General features: G+C 44.3%; 1 protein-coding gene across 2 annotated transcripts in view; it reads left to right on the top strand.

Moving 5' to 3' along the window:
- iqsec3b (IQ motif and Sec7 domain ArfGEF 3b) overlaps positions 1-20,880 on the top strand; it is a 29,059-nt gene that overhangs the window by 776 nt on the left and 7,403 nt on the right. For both annotated transcript variants that reach the window (XM_076732373.1, XM_076732372.1), the window contains exons 2-8: positions 5,276-5,350; positions 8,618-8,735; positions 9,799-10,200; positions 10,953-11,674; positions 12,410-12,571; positions 14,395-14,517; positions 18,789-18,955. In XM_076732373.1, coding sequence (XP_076588488.1) covers positions 5,276-5,350; positions 8,618-8,735; positions 9,799-10,200; positions 10,953-11,674; positions 12,410-12,571; positions 14,395-14,517; positions 18,789-18,955 — 1,769 coding nt within the window. The remainder of the gene's footprint in view (positions 1-5,275; positions 5,351-8,617; positions 8,736-9,798; positions 10,201-10,952; positions 11,675-12,409; positions 12,572-14,394; positions 14,518-18,788; positions 18,956-20,880) is intronic.

The following is a 20,880-nucleotide window of genomic DNA, read 5'->3' as shown; positions in this document are numbered from 1 at the left end:
GAGTGTGTGTCTTAGAATAGTCCAACAGGGAATACATATGGTCGGCTGTTCAGAAGGTTTCTCTGGTATACATGTTTAAAGCCTCTTGTAGTATTGAATTTGCTGCAGTGTCGACTTATAACCTAAATACATTTCCTACCTTGGTTATAGTAGACTGTTCGGAGACCTTCACAACATTTCTGTTGCATTCGTCTAAAACTGTATAAATAAAGGGTGTGCGTGCGCGCGCGCGTGCGTGTCCTGCAGATTGAGAGACGTTTGATTAATGAAGAAGGCGCTTGCAAATTTCCAATTTTCAGATGTGTGTGTCAGCTAAAGACTGTGCCAGAAGAGGAAGAGGTGGATTATTTAAATGAGAATCTGGATCACGATCACTGGATCATTACATAACAAACAGCTGTAGGCCTATAAGCGCGCGCGTGTGTGTGCATATGTGTGTGTGTGTGTGTGTGTGTGTGTGTGTGTGTGTGTGTGTGTGTGTGTGTGTGTGTGTGTGTGTGTGTGTTGTGCACGCGCGCGCTGGAAGCAGCACAACAAACAGCACAGCGGTCAATGTCAGCTCGAGACAGGAGCAGCTTCACGTGCGGTGATGAGACAACGCGAGTCGCTGTCCGCGGTGCTGCTGGTTTCTCTGTTAATTACTGCACGGGATCTGGGGACTCTCACGGGACCACTGGGCCTCTGATGTTCCTGTATTAGATGAGACACACGTGCACACAGTCATACACACACGCGCGCGCACACACACCACCACCACTACCACCACCCCCTGCCTGGCACCAGAGCCTGATAGTGCAGCAGCACATCACCTTCAGTAATGAGAGAAGACCAATCTCTCTCTCCTTTTTCTCGTTGTGTGTGCGTGTGTGTGTGTTCTGTTCATAAGTTGTATCCCGGCAGGAGTCCTGATTGGTCTCTCTGGGACTCCACCCCCACTGAGGGGAGCAACACAGAGCAGAGGAGGAGTTGAGAGGAGCAGCGGAGTGCAGGAGATACATGTACATTAAAAAAAAGGAGTTGTTGATATTAATTGTACAGTGAACTCTTGAGCTGTGTGTGTTTGCATGGATGTGTGTGTGTGTGAGTACAGTGTCTGTTGCTCTCTTCTATAGTCCTGAAACCTGAGTTGTTCCCTGTGGCAACTATTTGTTATTATTTGACGGGAATCAGTGTAACACCACTTGTTCTTAATGTAAATTAGTTTTACCGGTGAGGAAGAAATTACAATAAATTAATTGTTATTATAAAAGCTGCGGGCTGAAAGCAGCACAGCCACCCACCAGTTGATCAGGCAGAGGAGGGGGCCAGTGGTTTATAACATGGCCTTCCCGTTCCTGCAGTTGCTGAATGACGTGTCCTTGAATGCAACCCTACACCACCACCTGCTCATTGATTTTAAGTCATTCTAGATAAGACTAGTAGCTTAACACCTCATTTCTAGTTTTGCCTTAGGCAGCCCAGGGACGTGGGGTAAGGGTTCAGGCTTTCACTTGCATTTTTTTTGCAGAGGATTCACCTTCTTGTCATTTCCTACTGCATCCTGTCTGCAGCTGACTGGAGATCAGAGCTTCCCTCTGTTTTTCCTGTCGTCAGTGACTTGGGTTAATGTGTTTGTGTGTGTGTGTGTGTGTGTGTGTGTGTGTGTGTGTGTGTGTGTTGGAACAGGGGGAGGGTATGTAGGCATGTGATAGCATATATGCTTTCTTTCACACATCTTACTGTATGCATTTATCTGAATGTTTTATTTATCTGAATGACACAGAGTCCAGTTTTCTTTGCCCTAAAGATAAATGACATGTGGGCAGCGCAGGGTTGGCTGTGAGTGTGTCTGTGTGCTTTGCATTGTTGTCAGTATTGCAGATGCACATGGATGGGCCTATGGGGGGAGAGACAGGATCCTCTCCTCCGCTCATTCTCTGTCTCTCTCTCCAGCTGAGCCTCCTATCTGCCCCACTTAGCCCATGGAGCGAACGGTAATCAGCCATTCTCAGGAGAGAAAAAGGCAGGGAGATAGAAAGAGGAAAAAGAAAGAGATGCATGCTCAGTCGTTGTCTTTGATGGAGCCCTTGGAGGTGTCTAGAGCAAGGAGCTTGAGGCTGACACTAGAGTGGACCAGTGAACGGGAAGGAGGCTGAGAGACGGGGGGAGGGGGGCGGGCAGAGAAAGTGGCGATGAGAGAATAGGGGGGGCGTTCAGTGCACAGAGAGAGATACAGGTACAGGGAGAGACCAAAACAGAGTGGGGGGAGATGAAAAAGAAGAGTGCATTTGGGGTAGCTGTCTCCTCAGTTTATTTATCTTGCTGGCAGACAAGTAGATAGGCTGGACAACAGAGGGACAGGCTGTGGCATCCTGTGGTGCAGTGGAAGGTGCACACAATGTACTGGCAACGTTTTGAGTCCAAATGGAGCTGCTCTTGTTGCACGTCAACACTCTCTTCTGGATACTGATGAAAAGCATTGCATTTAAAGTACTCTTACAAAACAGGACAGAGGAGAGGGGTGGTGTGAGGGAGTACGGGCCACAGAGAGACACAGAACACGGGCCGACAGCAGGAGGAATGTACTGTTAAAATATTCACCTGTTCCCTTTGTAAGCATTGGAGGCGGATGGCCGTTATGTGTGTATCTTGTACAGACAGATGGATGGACCTGCTGAGAATGTGTGTGTGTGTGTGTGTGTGTGTGTGTGTTTGTGTGCGTGTTTGTGTGCTCAGGGACCCGAGCAGCCTGGCCTGTTCCTCAGGGCTGAACTGTTTTGTATCAGCCTGGCAAAATAATTTAGCTCGTTTACCGATGGGGAACAGGACTTAGCTCTGCAAGTTCAGAGTATTTACATTTTGGGTTATTAAGGTTATTATCAGCTCTCTCTACCATAACCCCCATTTAAACTTAAATTTGTTTGAGTTTGATGTGTGTGTGTGTGTGTACAAATACACAGAGCTCTCTGTTCTCAGCTTTGAAAAGCAAAGTTTGTCATGCCCATCTAATCTTTGAGAAGATTTTCCCCACTTCCCTTTTTCTATTTTGATTTCTATTGTATTGTATTTTGGCATATATTGTTTGTCTCATTTTAAAAGTAATACTTTGACAATTTGGGAATACGTTTATTTGTTTTCTTGCAAAGATTTATGTGACAGGATAGAAACTGCTCTCACATCTGTCTGTTGAATATGAAGCTACAGGCAGCCTCTTTTAGCTTTATTTGAATAAAAACTGGAAAAAAGGGGCAAACAGCCTGCCTGGATCTATCCAAAGGTAACAAAATCCACCCATCAACACTTCTACAGCACATGAATTAACACATTACACCTTACTTGTTCCGTTAGAATCAATAAGTTGTTGTTTCACATTGTGAACTTGATACAGAAAGAAGGTTCATGATGGAAACAGTGTGTCTCTAATAAACTGCTGACAGTGTGCAGCAGGGTGTGAGTTAGATAACACAACAAGTTTGACCTTGTGACCCCCAAAAACCCTACAGCACGTATAAACTGAACTCCTGCACATGTGCACTGCACAGATCTATGGGCGTTCAATTCATTTGTATATTATAAAGAGGAGATGAGATTAAAGAGACCCATTAACTCTGAAGAACATGGATTTTTATATCTCAGTGGATGTTCTCTAATGCCAAATAGTTTAGATGAAGAAATACATTCATTTCATACAAGAAAATCCTAATGTACAGATCAAAGAGCTCAAAGGTATAATTGAAAAAGTAATTGAGTCATAAAAAACAGAATTATATTAACCTGCAGGTAAGCTGGAGGGGAAAACACGTATCAGTCAGTAGGATGCATGAGAGTCTGACTGATTGATGCTGGTTAACGTAACTGATCACAGATGGTGTATTTGATTTCATTTGTTATCTGGTTCTCTGGGCCTGGTGTTTGAGACATGAAGGAGAAAAGCACAACAAAGACAATCCGTGCGCTGAAAAATTAATGTTGAGATTCAACATAATTGTTTTAGAGATTTTTGAACCCCCCTGGGAGCTGTTAAAAGAAGGCAAGTGCTTGTCTACTGAGAGAATTACTGCAAAAAAAAAAAAAAAATCTCAAGAAAAATAAACAAAACCAAATATATGAATAAATGCAGTGCACGAATGCAGTGTGGATACTGGCTCTCAAAGTTTTAACACCAGGAGCAAGAGGCACCGCAGAAGTGCTGCTAAATGGAGAACGAATCATTAACAGTATGTTTGCATGTGTGTCTGTATGAGGGGCGTCAGTGGTGAGGTAGGTGTCACAACAGATGGGGAAGTATTATTCATAGAAACCAACTGAGAGAAGTGTTAATCAGAGACGTTCAAAAAAAATGACATCATTGTCCCTTTAAGTCTGTGGAAGTTGCTGTTAAAAGGTAGCTTTTTATAGCTCGGACTGTCACACCGAGTCTTGCACTGACTCTGACTGCCTGTCACTGTGGCTCTGTGTCACAAGCAATATGCTGAGCCCAGGTCAGAAGACTTACTGTAGCGTAGCCAAGAAATTCACTGTCAACTGAATGCTTTCAGCTCATTGTTGAAGGGCCCAGTGTGACCCAGAGTCTCACCCACTCCTCTTTAAAGAAAATAAACCCCAAAGATATTTTTTAAAGTCGGGATCATGCTCATTTTTATGCCTCTGATGGTGGAAGGAACCCTGCACCCATAAGGTCAAAGGCTCAATCTATGCAACATCTCGAGCACGATGTGTCTTGCTTTATTTATTTTATGTTTTTGTTCTTTTCACTCTAAATTGCTCCAGATAAGAACACCAGCGAAATGGCTGAAATATGAATGTAAATGTAAAATGCATGAGAGAGACATAAGAGAGGCGAACTTAAGAGGAGACAGAGCAGGAAACAGAGCTTGAGTAACCATCTGTCCAGATTGGGTTAGGGAATTCTGCTAAATCACCACAGAGCTGATGAATCGGACGGGAGGAGACGTAAACAAGCACATCCGCACACACAAACATATAAATACTCACGCTCATCCTAAGCGTTCTCAGCCTTGAATTGACCTACATAGGGTATTTACCCCGGGATCAGTGCCAAATTGTAAACAGAACCCATGGAAATAATCCAGAAGAGTCTAATGAGAGCCTCTCCGGGATCCTTTGGGATGTTGGACTAAGAATGAACATAAGGAGGAATATGGAAACAAGGCAAACAACCAGCAGCAGCCAATAATAACTGAATGACATGCTGTTCTTCCAAATTCTTTCTGCCTCTCCTCTTTCCTCCCCCTCCTTGCTTAACTCTCCTCCTCTCTCATCTGGCCTTCCACAGGAGCGAGACTGTGCTGCATCAGTTTTGCTGCCCCGCCCCTGAACACCCAGAGGCCGACACCACCGGCTCATCCAGGTAAGAGCGACCTATCACAGCCCGTTTCCACATTTTTTGCACCTACAGCGTGTTCTCTTCCAAGCAAACTTTGCGTCTCTATCTGTGCATGCGTGTCATCTAACTGAATCATGTCCACACCCGGGCTATTTAATCATGCTTGTTAGTGTGATCTCAGCGCTGTATGTGAGTGTGAATTGGTGTATTTCTGGATGTGTGGAGCCTGGAGTCTCAGTGAGAGAGCTCCATAACAAACCTATAGCTCTTACAGCCTCAAGGGTAACTCACATATAGAGAGTCAGAGAGTGAGAGGGGCCTGGAGGGTCTGAACTCATATTACGACTATAAAAGTGCCCATGGCAACCCAGTAATGACACTGTGAAGGGCTACCACTTCCATAGTAACTGGAGAATATAACTTTCTGCGTGGGCAGCGTGTCTATTTGTTGTGTGTGTTTGTTCTTTTTGTTTCTCCTGCGTGCACAGGGGCGTGTGAATGCATGACGCCGTGTCTCACTTGGCACGAGAGCTCTGTTGTAAAACTTTGAAAATCAGATTTTGTCATGTCTCTCAGTGATTACTGTCCCCTCCTCCAGGATTCCTCCCGTCTTTTAATCCTCTGTCCTCCGCGTCTAAATCCCGTCTTTTCCAGTCATGTCTACTCTTTCTGTCTCTTCATCTGATGTCTTTCAGATGAAGTTGTTTATTCCAGATTGCTTCTCCACTCGTGATTTATCTGCCTGATGGAAGACCTTGTCTTTTCTAATCATATCTCTCCACGATTATTTATATCACTATCAAGCCTCTCTCTCCTTCTGTTTTTATTAATATCAATCTGCCTGATGCAGAAGAGCGAATAACACCGTAGCTCATTATTATCATCATGTGAAGTTGTGTGAGCCTGGTGGCTGCAGCACCTCTGTTCACTGACTGTCATTCACTGATTCCATCGGAGCACACAAACCTCCCCAAGAGATGTCATGAGATCCGCCTCTAGTCTAACCTGCTGTATCTTTTCTCTCCTCCATTCAGCCTGTGTGTGTGTGTGTATATGTATGTGTGTGTGTGTGTGTGTGTGTGTGTGTGTGTGTGTGTGTGTGTGTTTCTCCCCTGGCTGTACAGTACTGTAAGTCTCTAAGGGACCTTGAGAGATGCCATTTGACAGATGCTCATTTCTCTTCCTCCATGACGTCACACGAGCAGGCGGAGCAGGATTGTGTGCCTGGTGTGTTTATTGGCGCTATGCATGTGAGTGTATGTGTGTGGGGGTGTGTGAGATAGAAGGAGAGAGAGTATATAGCGGCCATATCATTATGGAGGCTTTTGCTGTCCAGATGCATTAACAGCTCAACTCTTGCTTTTAGATCCTCTAATGTATTCTAATGTACTCTAATGTATTCTGATGCAGCGCAGGGGCATGGCAGTGTTTTAATAGAGGTTTTGGTAGAGACAGCCTCCAGCATGCACACATCAACACAGTCTCTTTATGTCTTCCTGTCTCCTCTCCCTGCTTCTGTCTGAGTCTTTCCTCTGGTTTCAGCCTCTTTCTAAGTCTCTGGCCTTTATCTCATTTAAAGATAGGGCCAAGCTTCTCTGGCCCTATCTTGGACTTTTAGCTGGGGACGCACAATATTTGCTTTCACAGCAATCAAAGAAAACAAAGAGGAACTTTAGTGATGCACTCATTATTTAACCATGAGCAGGCTTTTTAGTCTCCCCAGTCCTGTTTTGCACTAGTCCCCCTTGTGTAAAAATTATTAGCGTAAGCATTATCTGGATGGAAGAAAGATTGCACAAGCACACAACACCACGCACACACACACACACACACACACACACACACACACACACACACTCATAATTGCACGCCATTATAAAACCTCTTAGGGTGGGATCATATCTCTATGCTTACATCAGTCCACTTTGGCCATATAAAAGGTGCTGAATGTCAGTGTTTTGTGTCTTTTAGAGGAGGTGCAATGTCAGAGATGTTGGCCACTACACTTTTTCTTCTAAAATTGACCAAAAGTTGGGTTAAAAAAAAAGGACACTTTCTGCTGTGTCATGCCAGTTATTTGCTTCGGTAAGCCTTACATAGCTTTCACAGAATTTTGATAATGCTGTCATGTAAAAGGACATTGTTCCATCTGTGGACAGGGCCTGGGATTATGTGAGGAGGATGGGACACTCTACCAAGGGCGGTTAGCACTAGGAAACACATTCCACAGTTGACTCAGACTCAGGCTGGACTCAGACATATTTTTGTGTAGTCGTTGCTTCCAGCTGCTGCTGTATTACAGAAATGAATGTTTATTAAATATCTGTGCAGTCAGATTTGGTTATTCTTGATTTCTTTCTGCAAGTCATGTTAGACTTGGAGGATGTGATAGTCAGTCTGTTACTGTCTTGCGTTGCTGCCAGTGTTTTTGAACACTTACATGATCTCATTGACCTATTCTCTTCTTTTTATATATCTTAGCAGCACAAGATGTGCTGAGAGGATGAATGTTATGGAATAGTAATTTCGTAGAATAGTAACTTCACTTCTGCAGGAAATTCAGAGTTATACGGTTCATCACACCTGCCACTAAATTGTTCATCCAAATAATGTCATCGCCATGGAAACAAATCAGCTTTCAGAGTCTCGTGCATAAAATCAGATCTGATTTAAATGATGAAACATCATTGTAATTTTCAACAGGGAGATACTGCTTTGTAAGGTTGGGAACCACTGGATCGACTGATGAATATAAATGTAAGCATCAATAACAAAGTTCGTGTAAATATTCACTGTGTTCCACTTCCTAAATGTGGGAATTTGTTGCTTTTCTCTGTTATATATCTTTGGACAGACAACGTCTTTAAGTTAAATTGCTGACAGACATTATTCACAGATTGATTGGTAATGAAAGTAATGATGCTCACTGTTACTATGCTAGGGTAAAGCAGTACATTTGAATATGTTGGAAATAGTAAATGAGTGGAGGGAATGGTTCTGGACACATCACAAGTCTACACTTAAAAATGGGTCCTCTCATGCTGGTCACATGTCCCAAGTTTCACTCCTGCAACCTGCAGTGGAGCCACAGATCTGGCCAAATAGGAGCGGACACATAAATTCAGTCATCCTTGCCCCGAGCCACCGCAGCCACGCATCACTCTCCACCTGCTGCTTCCCTCATGAACCTCCTCACACTCCGCACAGTTGATGAGCTGCCACTGCGATAACACAGCAGAGTTTTGAAGGTCAGTAGGATGGACTGATAGCTTTCTGTTATTTCCTTGGCAGCGGACAGATGCTGAGCCTGGAGGATGGAACGTCCTCCGGAGGTGGACAGGAAGTGGAGGGCACCAAGAGAGAGGGACCCAGCGAGTATGAGATCACCCTGGAGAATAAAAACAAGCAGGTATGCTCTTTTTTTTCCAGTGCGTGTGTGTGTGTGTGCGTGTGTGTGTGTAGGCCCTGTAATCGCACAGAGGGAGTCAGTGAATGCTGATTCCTCTACCTGTTTAATGTGAAGAGGTGTGTGAAGGATGATCATTTGACATTGCGCCTTGCGTGACAAAAAAGATTCCCGTTGAAAACTATTTCTGTCTGTGTTGACATGAACGACAACACCAGCGGTTCCGCTGCCACAGCGACAAGGAACACGAAAGATGCTAGGTTGTCATGGTAACAGCTAATAACTGCTTCTGGCGGCTGGAGATGTCTTTATTTCTCATACCAAACTGCTGAAGGGTCTGCTGTTGCTGCTGCTATTGCTGCTGCAGTGCGAGTGTGTGCGCGTATGTGAGTGTGTGTGTGTGTGTGTGTGTGTGCACATTTTGTGGGCGTGCTTGCCTGAGAAGACACACACACACACACTCAGGCACATGTGTGGCTGTCCTCCTTTTTCTCCCTCTCTGTCTCTTCTTCCCTTGCCTCCCACTCCCCACTGCCGCCGCCACCCTCCATCTCCCTCCTGCTGAAGATATAGGAGGGCAAAAAATTCTGGAGGAAGCTAAAATTTGGGGCTGAGCTGCTCTGCCAACAAACGGCACGGGGACAGGCTTGTGCGGGTGTTTACTTTTCTTTTCATTTTCTCAACAGCACCTTTGTCAGAGCCCATCCATCCTCCTTCCCATGGCCCTTCAAACATTATTAGCAGTTGAATGATGATAGATGATGTTTACTTTGGCTCTAATGCCATAAACCCTCACCAGATTTAAAAGAGTGGACAGATAAGTGAGAAGGATACTTCTAAGGTGAAGGGTGTGAATTTTAGTGATGCTCACGTTTTTTTGATCTTTTGTCGACATGGTCACAAAATGGCAACATGTTGTTTGCCTGCTGGTGGATGAATAAATATTTTTCAGTGGCTGCTGTGTGCTTTGCAGCATTACTCTTGCAGTGCCATCAGTGAGTTTCAGAGCCTTGTAAACATGTTTGATATTTAAACTCACTCCCCCTCACTCTCTTCCCATCCCCAGATAGAAGAGCTGGAGCAGAAGTATGGAGGCCATCTCATAGCGAGGCGGGCAGCCCGTCGTATCCAGACGGCCTTCCGTCAGTACCAGTTGAGCAAAAACTTCCAGAAGATCCGTAACTCTCTCTCGGAGAGCAAGCTGCCCCGCCGGATCTCCCTGCGCCATCCCAGCCCTTCAGGCCGAAACCGCAATGCAACCCAGAGACATAGTTACAGCCTGCATCCAGGAGGAGGACAGATACCGTTACGCTCCAAAACTCCTCCCCCGCCCCCGTGTCGCTCCACCTCTCTGCCCCCTTCCCCTGCTTCTGCCCCAGCAGCTGCTCCCTCTCCCGCCCCAGGCCCAGCCCCACCTCAAACCCCTGGACAAACACTCACACAGCTGGAGGACTGCTTCTCTGAACAGGTGAGTGTTTCCATTTCGTGTTACTGGCCCCATAGGCTTAAATTAAGTAGGGATGCAAAATGGTTCAGAAAAAAAGTTTAGCCACCAGCTAGCACCATGATTCTAAGAATAGCAGTGTCAGCCAGGTGGTCCACCATGTTGGTTCAGACTGAAATATCTCAACAGAAGAAAAAAGAAGCTTGCTGTCTGCAAACTGAGAAACATCTGATTCAGCTGCATAGTGCTGGAAGACGTGAGGAAAGGATGTTTCAGCTATAACTCAACAACTATTTGATGAATTGCCTTTTTTTTCAAACATTCATGATGCTCAGAGGATGAATTTCAATGAATTTAGTGAACTTTTAAATTATCCTGTGAGATATCTATAAGATTCTCACACACAATGAATCCTAATGACTTTTCATCTAGCGACATCATTAGGTCAAAAATTAAATTCGCCCAATCCTTCACCCTAACTCAAGTAAAGAACAGACACTCAGGGGCTGACCTGGCCTTATGTTTACATCTTTATTTGCTTAGACCACACTGTCTGACATCACTGGCTTTATAGGCAGTTTCATCTGAATGCTGTGGTCTGCTCAGGAGCCAACCACCATCACTGTTTATCTAGCTCCTCTAGCCATACATATAGTCACCAATTAGCAACCCCTCTGGTATGAGAAATATCTCTCACATGAGTCATGTCTGTATGTCTCTTGACCCGATTAAGTCATTTGTTTTGAAGTTTTTTTTTTTTTTCATTATATTTGCAGCTTCATTCCTTGGCCCAGTCAATTGATGATGCTCTTCGTGGTTGGAGCTTGTCAGAGGGCGGAGAGGGGAAGGGGCTACTGATGGACCCCGGGGCCCTCCGTGCAGCTGCTGAGAGCGCTTGTCTGCCACGCAGTGCCAGCTCGCTGCTCATGGCCTTCAGGGATGTTACTGTTCACATCGACAGCAATAGCTCCTACACCATCTCCTCCGCCACCACCACGACCACCACTTCTCTGGGCAATGCAGGCGGAGGAGAGCCGGGCAGCAGGAAGACTTCTGTGAGCGGGATGGCTGGGGGAGGAGACAGCCTGTCGGCAGAGGAACCAGAGTTTCCTGCACCTCCGCCGAGTGAGGAGCTGGAAATGGTTGATCTAGGATCCAGGAGGGGTTCAGCAGTGCCAGCTCCAGGCGGAGGGATGGAGGCAGAGAGCGGCTCAGACAGACTGGGGTCCACCTCCACTTCTACCTCTACTTCCACCTCTATCTCCACCTCAGCCCAGTCTAACCAGCAGCCTGCTCAGATTTACACCCAGTACCAGCAGTACCACTACACTCATCCTCAGCAGATCCCTGGGGGGCCGAGCCCTGAGGCCCTGCAGGCACTGGTCGTCTCTCTGCCCAGGGACCGCTGCCAGGATCCAGCCTCCTGCCGCTCGCCAACACTGTCCACAGACACACACCGCAAACGCCTCTACCGCATAGGACTCAACCTCTTCAATGTGTGAGTGGGTCGGCAACACACACGTGCACCCTGACACACACAGAGAATTGCGAGATGTTTGTGCACCCTGTGGCTCAGGGTTCAGAATACACTTATTACTGTTTGTGTCTAGCAAATCTCCAACAGCCCAGCAAAACTGCTCTAAGCAGCTGCTCATTAGTGTTTGTAATAGTTGGGAGGAGCTCCCTGTTCAGTGCCATCTTGTGATGTTGTGATGTCAATGAAAAAAAGAGATGGGGGGGCGACGAAGAGAGGAAGAGCGAGAGAGATAGAAAAGAGGGAAAATGCAGTTGAAGAGGAGAGGCAGTCAAGGAGGTCATGAACAATGTGAGAGTCTCTCAGTTTCTATAAATAGAGTCCACGGTTGGCCTGCACTTATTACTCGTTAATACAAATTAAAGTAAATTAACTCATATGCATCAGTGACAGTGGGTCTGATCCAAAAGTCCAGAGCTAACAGCTTTTGCGCATGAATGCACATTTCCTTTCCTCTTTTCTTTCTCTTTATGCTTTATCTTACACACACACACACACACACACACACACACACACACTCACTCACTCACTCACTTTCTCACACACATTTTAAGCAGCCTTTCTCTCAAACACAGTGTTACACATTCTCTTTCTCACTCAGACCCACACACCTATCTGCTTGAACGCACAAACACATCACACATGCGCTGTTTAACTCTAACACTATCTGCTTTTCTGCTGTCGGCTCTCTGCGGGCAGGAACCCAGAGAGAGGCATCCACTTCCTGATCACGCGTGGTTTCGTACCGGACACGGCCATCGGAGTGGCTCACTTCCTGCTGCAGAGGAAGGGCCTGAGCAGACAGATGATTGGAGAGTTCTTGGGAAACAGCAAGCTGCAATTCAACAGAGATGTCCTTGAGTGAGTCTTCACTATTTGTATCTGGCAACATAAATGCATCACACATATACATATGGTTGGCTTTTGATAGCATTTTTTCAAAGATTCAACTGCACTTCATGGTCTTCATCACTAGATGGAGTTTGCAGCAGAAGCAGAGATATCCTGACTTTTAGTCCGTACTATGGATCAAGATCCAAAACATGCTGGAACATAAACTTCCCAAACTTCAGACTCAATAGAGTAACTGGTAAATGCCAACATCTTTTAAACTCCACACTTTGAATAGCAGACTTTCTTGGGTTATTTTCTCAGACTTTAGAAAGCTCCTCCAGAGCCACAGAAGACTTTATGCAAGACATTTGCACAGGCTGACTCATCCTCACGACAAGGAAACGTGTGTAAAATTAGCAGAGTGCTTTTTTTAATCAGATCAACTTTGGAGTTGCCAGGTTCTGAAAAATCCCATCCCAATCCCGATTTTCATCTTTAGCAAACCTTTAGCTCATCATCAAGACCCCTCTAATGGACCATTTGACCACTTGGCGTGTGGAAAAGTGCTGCAAAGCATCTGGACCAAAGTCAAATTTATTTACATCTTATTGACATTTACAGCTGCCGACTGGATTTGATAATTTGCCGTTTAACTAAATGACTCACTGGATTTGACATAACAAGCTCACCTCAAGGTCCGTTTAGTAGCTGTTCTGGAGATTTCCACAATATCACATGGTCCTCATCAGCAGACCGAGTTTGCTTAATTGCCACCACACTGCAGATGTGAATTATTCCGAGCACCTTGAGGACATCTCCTCCATGCTGTCTTTAAAGTAAATGATTGAAGTTCCTTCATGACCTTGGAAACAATCCCATCTCAATTTCCATTTAGTGGTTCTGGAGCTTTCACTTGTATCTGTGTTTGTCGTGTATCCATGTATCAATGCTGCTCTTTACAGCTGAAAAAGAGAGGAGATAAAATATTTAGTAAGTAATTTGTTAGACTCTGACTTTAATGCATTCAGGTATTTCAAAATATCTAAAATAGAGTAAGCTCTTGGAGCCTAACCTGACATATAGAGTACACATGATGACAAACACGCACGCACAGTCACTTGACATGCAGCACTACATGCATACATAAATGCAACACATCCATGAAAGACGCATTTACTTAATGCTTTCACACTCACCCTTTTTGCATCCAACCAGTGTAGACAGGGATCCAGGATAGAGAGGCTTTTTGCTGAGGTTGTTGCAGAGACTGTAGAAATAGGTCACTGCGCTGAACACACACACACACACACACACACACACACACACACACACACACACACACACACACACAAGCACACACCCTCACTTTCTTTCATTCAGATACATAGACACACATGCTTGGACACAAACTCGCACATGCACACGAACGTGTAAGCACAATCTTGTGTATGTACTTCCTCCATTGCTCCAGCCTGTCCTCAGCCTTTCATGTACCTCTCTCGCCCCCTCACTCTTAAGATATCATTATTTCATCCTCTCATCTCTCTCTTTCCTTCCTTCTTATCCCCCACTGTCATCAGACCCTGTCCTCTCCATTGATTTGCATGTGTGTGCAAACATGTTGTCTCTATGTGCGTCTTCCAGGTCAGTGGTTCTGTAATTGAAGTATGACTGTAAGAGGACGATTTGCCATCAGCACTTGGGTACTCATAGTTTGATGCACATACACAAAAACACACTTGGCGCAGGCTCGCTCACTCACCTTCGCATTACAGCGACACACTACGACTAAGCTAAACCTCACTCTCCTTTCTCTTTTCTTTTTTCTCTCTCTGTCTGTCCCTTTATAGTTGTGTTGTGGACGAGATGGATTTCTCAGGCATGGAGCTCGACGAAGCCCTGAGAAAGTTCCAGGCTCATGTTCGTGTTCAGGGAGAGGCGCAGAAAGTGGAGAGACTCATCGAAGCCTTTAGGTGAGACTGTCAACTCGCTCACAACCAGGCCTCGCTGATTAACGGGCTCTGCCTTCATTTTTTAAAACAATTCAACACAACAACAGTCCATCACATGGCTGAGCAGGGCTTGTTAGGGCACTCTTTTTTAAAACGAGTAGACCTCTTGCCTGTAGCCACCTATGCAAAACAAGAAAAAACATGTCCAAAAAACATGACATGTAACCAAGCCCACATATTTTGCAATAAAATAGAATAAAAAAAGAGGCATTTTCTGATCTCATTTTGCAGCCTTGGGGTTGTAGACAGCCCCAGAATGGCATACTAATAGGCTGATTTTATAGACACAGTGTTTAACTGGTACTGCTAGCTCACTGCAGCAGGGTGTGATGAAACCAAAGCCTTGTATCATTAACAAATTGCACTGATTGCCTGTAACCTTTGACTAAACTCAGCAGTGTTTGATTGTCAGCCAATCGTAGCGGAGATCTGAGCTGCAGGCAATCAGTGTGCGTTCCATCAGTACAAAAATAGATGCTCCATTTCACAACTTTCTCCCCTGTATGACACACAATTAAACAAATCTTCGGGTTTTGTGGGTTGTTTGTATGTGCCTGACAGTTGCGTGTCCATTTCCATCCAAAATTACACATGAATATGAAAAAGAGCATATTTGGTACTCATGAGGTTTTAGCCTTGGGTTGGTTTTCTGCTCATTTTGTCAGTGCTGACTGCTGCCCTCCAGTCACTAAAATTCATGAGCATATCTGCTAAAGAAAACTCATTTAAATACCAAGAGGGCTGCGAGAGACCTTATGTAGTTTGAACGCTCCCTTTGTGCCTTTGAGTGGACTGTCAAACTTTGCCTCTAACAAACTCCTGGACACAAACTGTTTTTTTTTTTATGATGCTATTTTACCTTCTCACTGAAAATTCTTTGAGGCAAAAAGAGACAGAAACTGCAACTGCAACAGGCGCCTCGTCTCCTGGCAGGCATTGTCCTTGAAATGTCCTGGCAATGTCCAAAGATTGCTCCTGGGACTAAAAATGCAATAAAAATGGCCATCATTGTTTTCCCTTTCAGAGTAATTGGTTGCATTGCCGTGTACATTTAATCTCCCTCTGCTGATACGCTGCTCTTTCCCTCAGGATTACCAACAATGTCACCACCAGCGTATGAATTGAGCCACTGCCCCTTTCAAGTCATTAACCAAGATGTCCTTCTGAATTACACTAAATTGCTAGTATCTTTCAATGTTAGGGGAGTGTAATCACCGTAGAAAATGTGCTGCATGTTAATTGTCTGCCAACCCCTTTCTGTATATATGATGTGTGATCCTTGTTTGGCTGAGCTGGTGATTTTGATTTTGTTGTTGTTTTTTTTTGTGGCCTTAAAGCTGAACTTTTCAGACTTCTTATTTTTTGGTTAACAAATCAGATGGAAAAAAACAAAAACAAAATTATATTAGTTTCTTAATACCTTCTTTGCATCTGTGGCACTCAGCACATTGGTTCTTACCGAAGACTTAACGCTTTAACAAGATTTAGAAGTACTGGGCAAAATTCAAATTGGCAATTGCATGAAATAAGAAGTTAGGGGATAACCAAAGTTTTTATAATTCATCTGTTTCATGGCAATCCATCCAGCAGTTCTTGAGACATTTAAAACTGGACCGCACTGGTGCACTTACTCTCTAAAAAAATATATATATACATTACAAATATATCGTCAATTTTTTTTTTAAATTTCCTAAAAGAGCAGGGCACTGTAGTTTTTATGAAAAATTGCTCAGACAAGAATAATTAGCATGTGTTTGGGACTATTTTCAGCTGCGGATTAATGCACATTTGGCACTCTAATGAGTGTTTACAGCAGCAGGACAGCATATGCAGGATTGTTATGATAAAGGAACACATCACTCAGTGCTGAAGTGTGACTCACTGATGTATTTTCCCTATAGCAGGCTGTGGATGCATGAGCTTGTTCGAGGGATTCATTCACTGTTGGGTTTTTTGGATTTGAGAACATTTAGACAAAATATGGACTGCTGCCATTCCCGTCCTTTAAGAAGAGTTCTTACTCCAAGCAATAAGTGGTGAGGGAAGAGAGGAGAAGGAGCAGTCATGGCACTTCCCCTCTCTGCTTCTGATTTGAGGGCCAATCAGAACACCCACCATGGTCATCAGTTAATCACATCACACTCAATCATACGTGCTGAGCCCCTGGGTGCAGATTACAAATTCATCAGTGATCTGAGACCACACTGTCTGTAGCTGGAGCTGTGAGTATAGGTCAGAAACGAGCGGGCTTTATCGGGACAGCCAGACACCCGATGCCATGTCTGTTACGTAACAGTTGTTATGTCATCTGTTTGAAGCGTGTTGTACTCGTGTCGTGAGTAGTTCCTTTTATATGAAGTGGTATTTGTGCCAGCTGGCATGCAACTTTCATATGCAGATATAAAGACGAGAGATTGGAAGCTAGTGTTTAAATAAACTGGTTACATAAGAAGAAGATCCACGCTTGAAAATGTGTGAATGAAGCACAAACACACATGCACACATGCGCGCACACAATGTTTTATTCACTCAGCTGTTTGCTCACTTAGTGCGTGAGCATGTATGTATGCTCTGACACATTTATGCACATGTCCATTCGCATGCATACACACACTTACAGGAGATCTCGCCTCGCCTTCAGTCTTTGATGAATTTGCCGCAGAGTTACATCAAGTTGGCAAATCAGGGGGCTCGTTTGTGCCTCTGTGTGCCTACAGTATGTATGTGCATGTGCATATTATATCTGAAGCAGCGTTTGTGCCAAGCAGGAGCTATTCTCCCTCAAACAGAGGCTTTGCTACTGAACTGGGATGTCATCGATTGATACCCTGCAAGTTCTCTGGCCTTAGATCTCATGTGGGGTCTGGGAAAAGGCTTTCTGGATGTGCAGGTCTCAGATGTGGCCTCTCGCTTGCATACGCTCTGACAAGTACATAGTCCTCTGGAGTAGAGCAGCCTCTCCATGTCTGCATCCTGCCTGGCTGCAGAGATAAAAGCCTCCCACCACTGAAATGCCCCACTGTATAAGTGCAAGTGACAGTAAGAAAGGGAGATGTGGGGGAAGGAGGGGTAGATGTGAGAGTTTGTGAAGCCTGTGGGCAGCGAAGGAGCAAAGCTAGTCCGAATGCAGCATCTCTGGTTCCACAGCAGACTGGACAGTGCTGCCCTAGCACAGAACCATTTTGGACTGGTGAATGTCTCCTGTGTCCTGTCATTTATGGTACAGTGACTGCTCCTCACATCTGAGTAGACGCTTTAATTAGACTTTGTGTCAAATAGTCCGATTATAAACCAGAGCAGCTTGTAGGGAGACATATCGACCTTAAAATCAGTCTGAATGCCTCCATCTCACAGCAGGAGCAAGCAGTTTTTTAAAGGCCATTCTCTACATAGCCATTAAAATTTAACAATTTATACTCATCTCCTATCACGATGCACTGCCTGATTTTGTTATTGTGCCCAATCGCACCCCAGAAACCCAAGATCCTCCCAGCTCATTGCTGATATTTTGTAACATAACACAATTTGAGCTGAGAGGAAGTCTTGCAATTTCGGAGTGCAATTGGGCACAATAACAAAGTCACTGAGAACACTGAGATCATTAAGATTTGGTACATTGGGTCTGTGAGCCTGGAGATACAGGAGTGTTAAGAGGTGTTTCTAATATTCAGACTTCCCTCATTGATTATAAATTTTAATGTGCTGTGATTTTGTATGGCTGCTACCTTGGCCAGGTCTCTCTTGTAAAAGAGATTTTCGATCGCAATGGGACTTCCCAGTAAAATAAAGGTAAAATAAATAATTGGGGTGGACAAAATATTATGAAGTATAAAGAAATATAATTTAACAGCAGCACAAACAGCATCCTCTAAAATCACCACAAGTTGAGTCAGCACATCCCTAAAAAAGTTCAACATCAAAACCTTCATGATTGGTGGAATTTATTACAGGACTGTTTAGCGAGGTGTACCTAATAAACTGGCAGCTGAGCGTGATTTGATGTCAGTCCAGCAATAAAATCCAGCAGTTTCTTAAATCATCTCAGTTGATGTAGTAATTTATGTTTGTGTTGCTGCACAGTTGTACCCTGTACTGGATAGATGATCTTACCCAATCAGCTGCAGAATCTGATTGGTTGTTGTCATGAGGAACAGTACAGTAAATGTTGTTATATGTGTTTAGATAATGCCAAATCAAACATATAACTCAGCTGTCCTATTTTTCATCCACAGCCAGAGGTACTGCATGTGTAATCCTGACGTGGTGCAGCAGTTTCACAACCCAGACACCATCTTCATCCTGGCCTTCGCCGTGGTCCTCCTCAACACTGACATGTACTCTCCCAACATCAAACCGCAGCGCAAAATGGGCCTCGATGACTTTATACGCAATCTAAGAGGTCAGTGCGTGCAAATACGGCACTGCCGGTGCACCTATGAGAGATAGAGAGTGTGTGTTTGTGTCATTTCGCTGTGTGAACTGACTTGTGGGAAGTGGTTATTATAAGCAGAGAGTTTGAACATTGGTTTTAGATAGTAACCGCACATACACACACATGCCCATTTCAAAGTTTTTACTGCAGATCACGATGAGGAGATCCATTGGAGAGATTTGCCAGGAGGAACGATAAGGAAGACGAAAAAGAGAGCAGAGGGCAGGGGAAGTTTCACAACAAGCTCTGTCTTATCATCCTCGCTATCAGTAATTTGAGTGACAGCTTGTTGAAGTGAAATAAATTACTCAAAGAGGCAGCGGATGCTTGCCTCCGCTCGCTACCATCAAGAAAACCATCAGCTGTGCAGGGTGAGATTTCTGATATCCTTGAGTCAGAGCTCTGCCCCAGAGACCGTGGCGTCGACCCATTTAATTGAGGCTCACTTAGTGTTAGATTTAACGATATGAGCTCCGGTTTCCGGAAGCATCTCATCACCGGCGCTCCCTGAGGCTCTTGACATGCTCTCCGTCCAGTGGTTGAACAGATACATTTACTGCAACCAGAGCTTAAAGACGAGCAGTCTGAGTTTTATTCGCAAAAATCCACCTTAAAGCTCAGTATCTTTTTCACATAATATTGAATGACTCAGGTTCAATTTGTGAGCTGAACATGTTTCTCCCCCAGCAGTGACAGACTGTAGTGAGGATGTCATTGTGCTAAGTGATAATGGAACAACTAGCAGGACACAATGACAGCACACACACTGGGATAAAAGCACATTTTCTGATTCACAACTGCCAACGCTACAATGAAATAAAACTAATTCGGCTGTAATATCTCTAAAACTATATGAGCCCACACAGCCAGTCTCCAAGTCAGTAATGATTAAATGTTCGGTTCAGATCTCCATTAAACTTCCACTGTAGCTGTTGCTAATCTTCCCAAGGATCTGCACAGTGAAACGATTTCATTCACAATCAACATCAGTGAATAATAAAAACATTCAGAAAATAAATGTTAATTAAATGTTTCATTTTTAATAGTTTTGGCGTTGATTTGGAACCACAATACATGGAAGCTGTTTTTAAAAAGCCATTATTTTCAACTCTATTAAAGAAAGTAAACGAATCAGACATTGGTAACCAGAAATCGTGAGCTGCATGAGACCAATTTAGTGTCATTTTTAAATCAAAAGCTTCACTGATTATGGGTCATTCAGCGTGAAGAGCATTGAAAAAATCTTATATCTCTCTTTATATACAGTTAGGTAGTTTAACCCAGTGGTTCCCAGGTGGTGGAGGCCAGGTGATTGATGTGAAAAGAAAAAGAAACAAAGTTCTGCTACACAAATTTGTATTTATTTGTTAGACTTTGGAGAGAATTCTTGCTTTGTTTTGTGAAATATCAGATAATTTTATCTGTTTTGGGTCTCAAACGGTAAGTGGAAAGGTCTCTATGATGGAACTGTGAACAACTCAACCATCTGAAATGCAGCAAATAGACAAGAAACTGGACGCTGGTTTAATCATTTACAATGTGTTGTATGCTATGTTTCAGGTAGGATTAGGACTCAACAGCAGACTAGCAGACAGGGAATAAGGGTAAAAATAGGAATTTATCTTCTCAGGAAGTCCTGAGAACAGCAGGTGAGGCGCAAGGTGCTGAGGTGGTGAGCAGTTCACAGATGCGCTGGAGCACACAGCGCTCAGGTGGTGTGAGTACTTGCACTGAGGGCACGTAGTGATGGAGGCACAGGTGAAGCAAGGTGGTGGTGATTGAGGGCTTGAGGCAGTTGGAGGCAAGAGGCTGGATGGTGTGGTGGGAGAGACACTGGAGCTGTGCTGGTGAACTCACTGATCCAAAAAGGGATAAAGACACAGGAGCTCAGG

Source organism: Chaetodon auriga, chromosome 6 (assembly GCF_051107435.1).
Source record: "Chaetodon auriga isolate fChaAug3 chromosome 6, fChaAug3.hap1, whole genome shotgun sequence".
In the NCBI taxonomy this organism is placed as follows: domain Eukaryota; kingdom Metazoa; phylum Chordata; class Actinopteri; order Chaetodontiformes; family Chaetodontidae; genus Chaetodon; species Chaetodon auriga.
The sequence above is the reverse complement of the archived record's forward strand: the minus strand, read 5'-3'. Positions and strand labels throughout refer to the sequence as shown.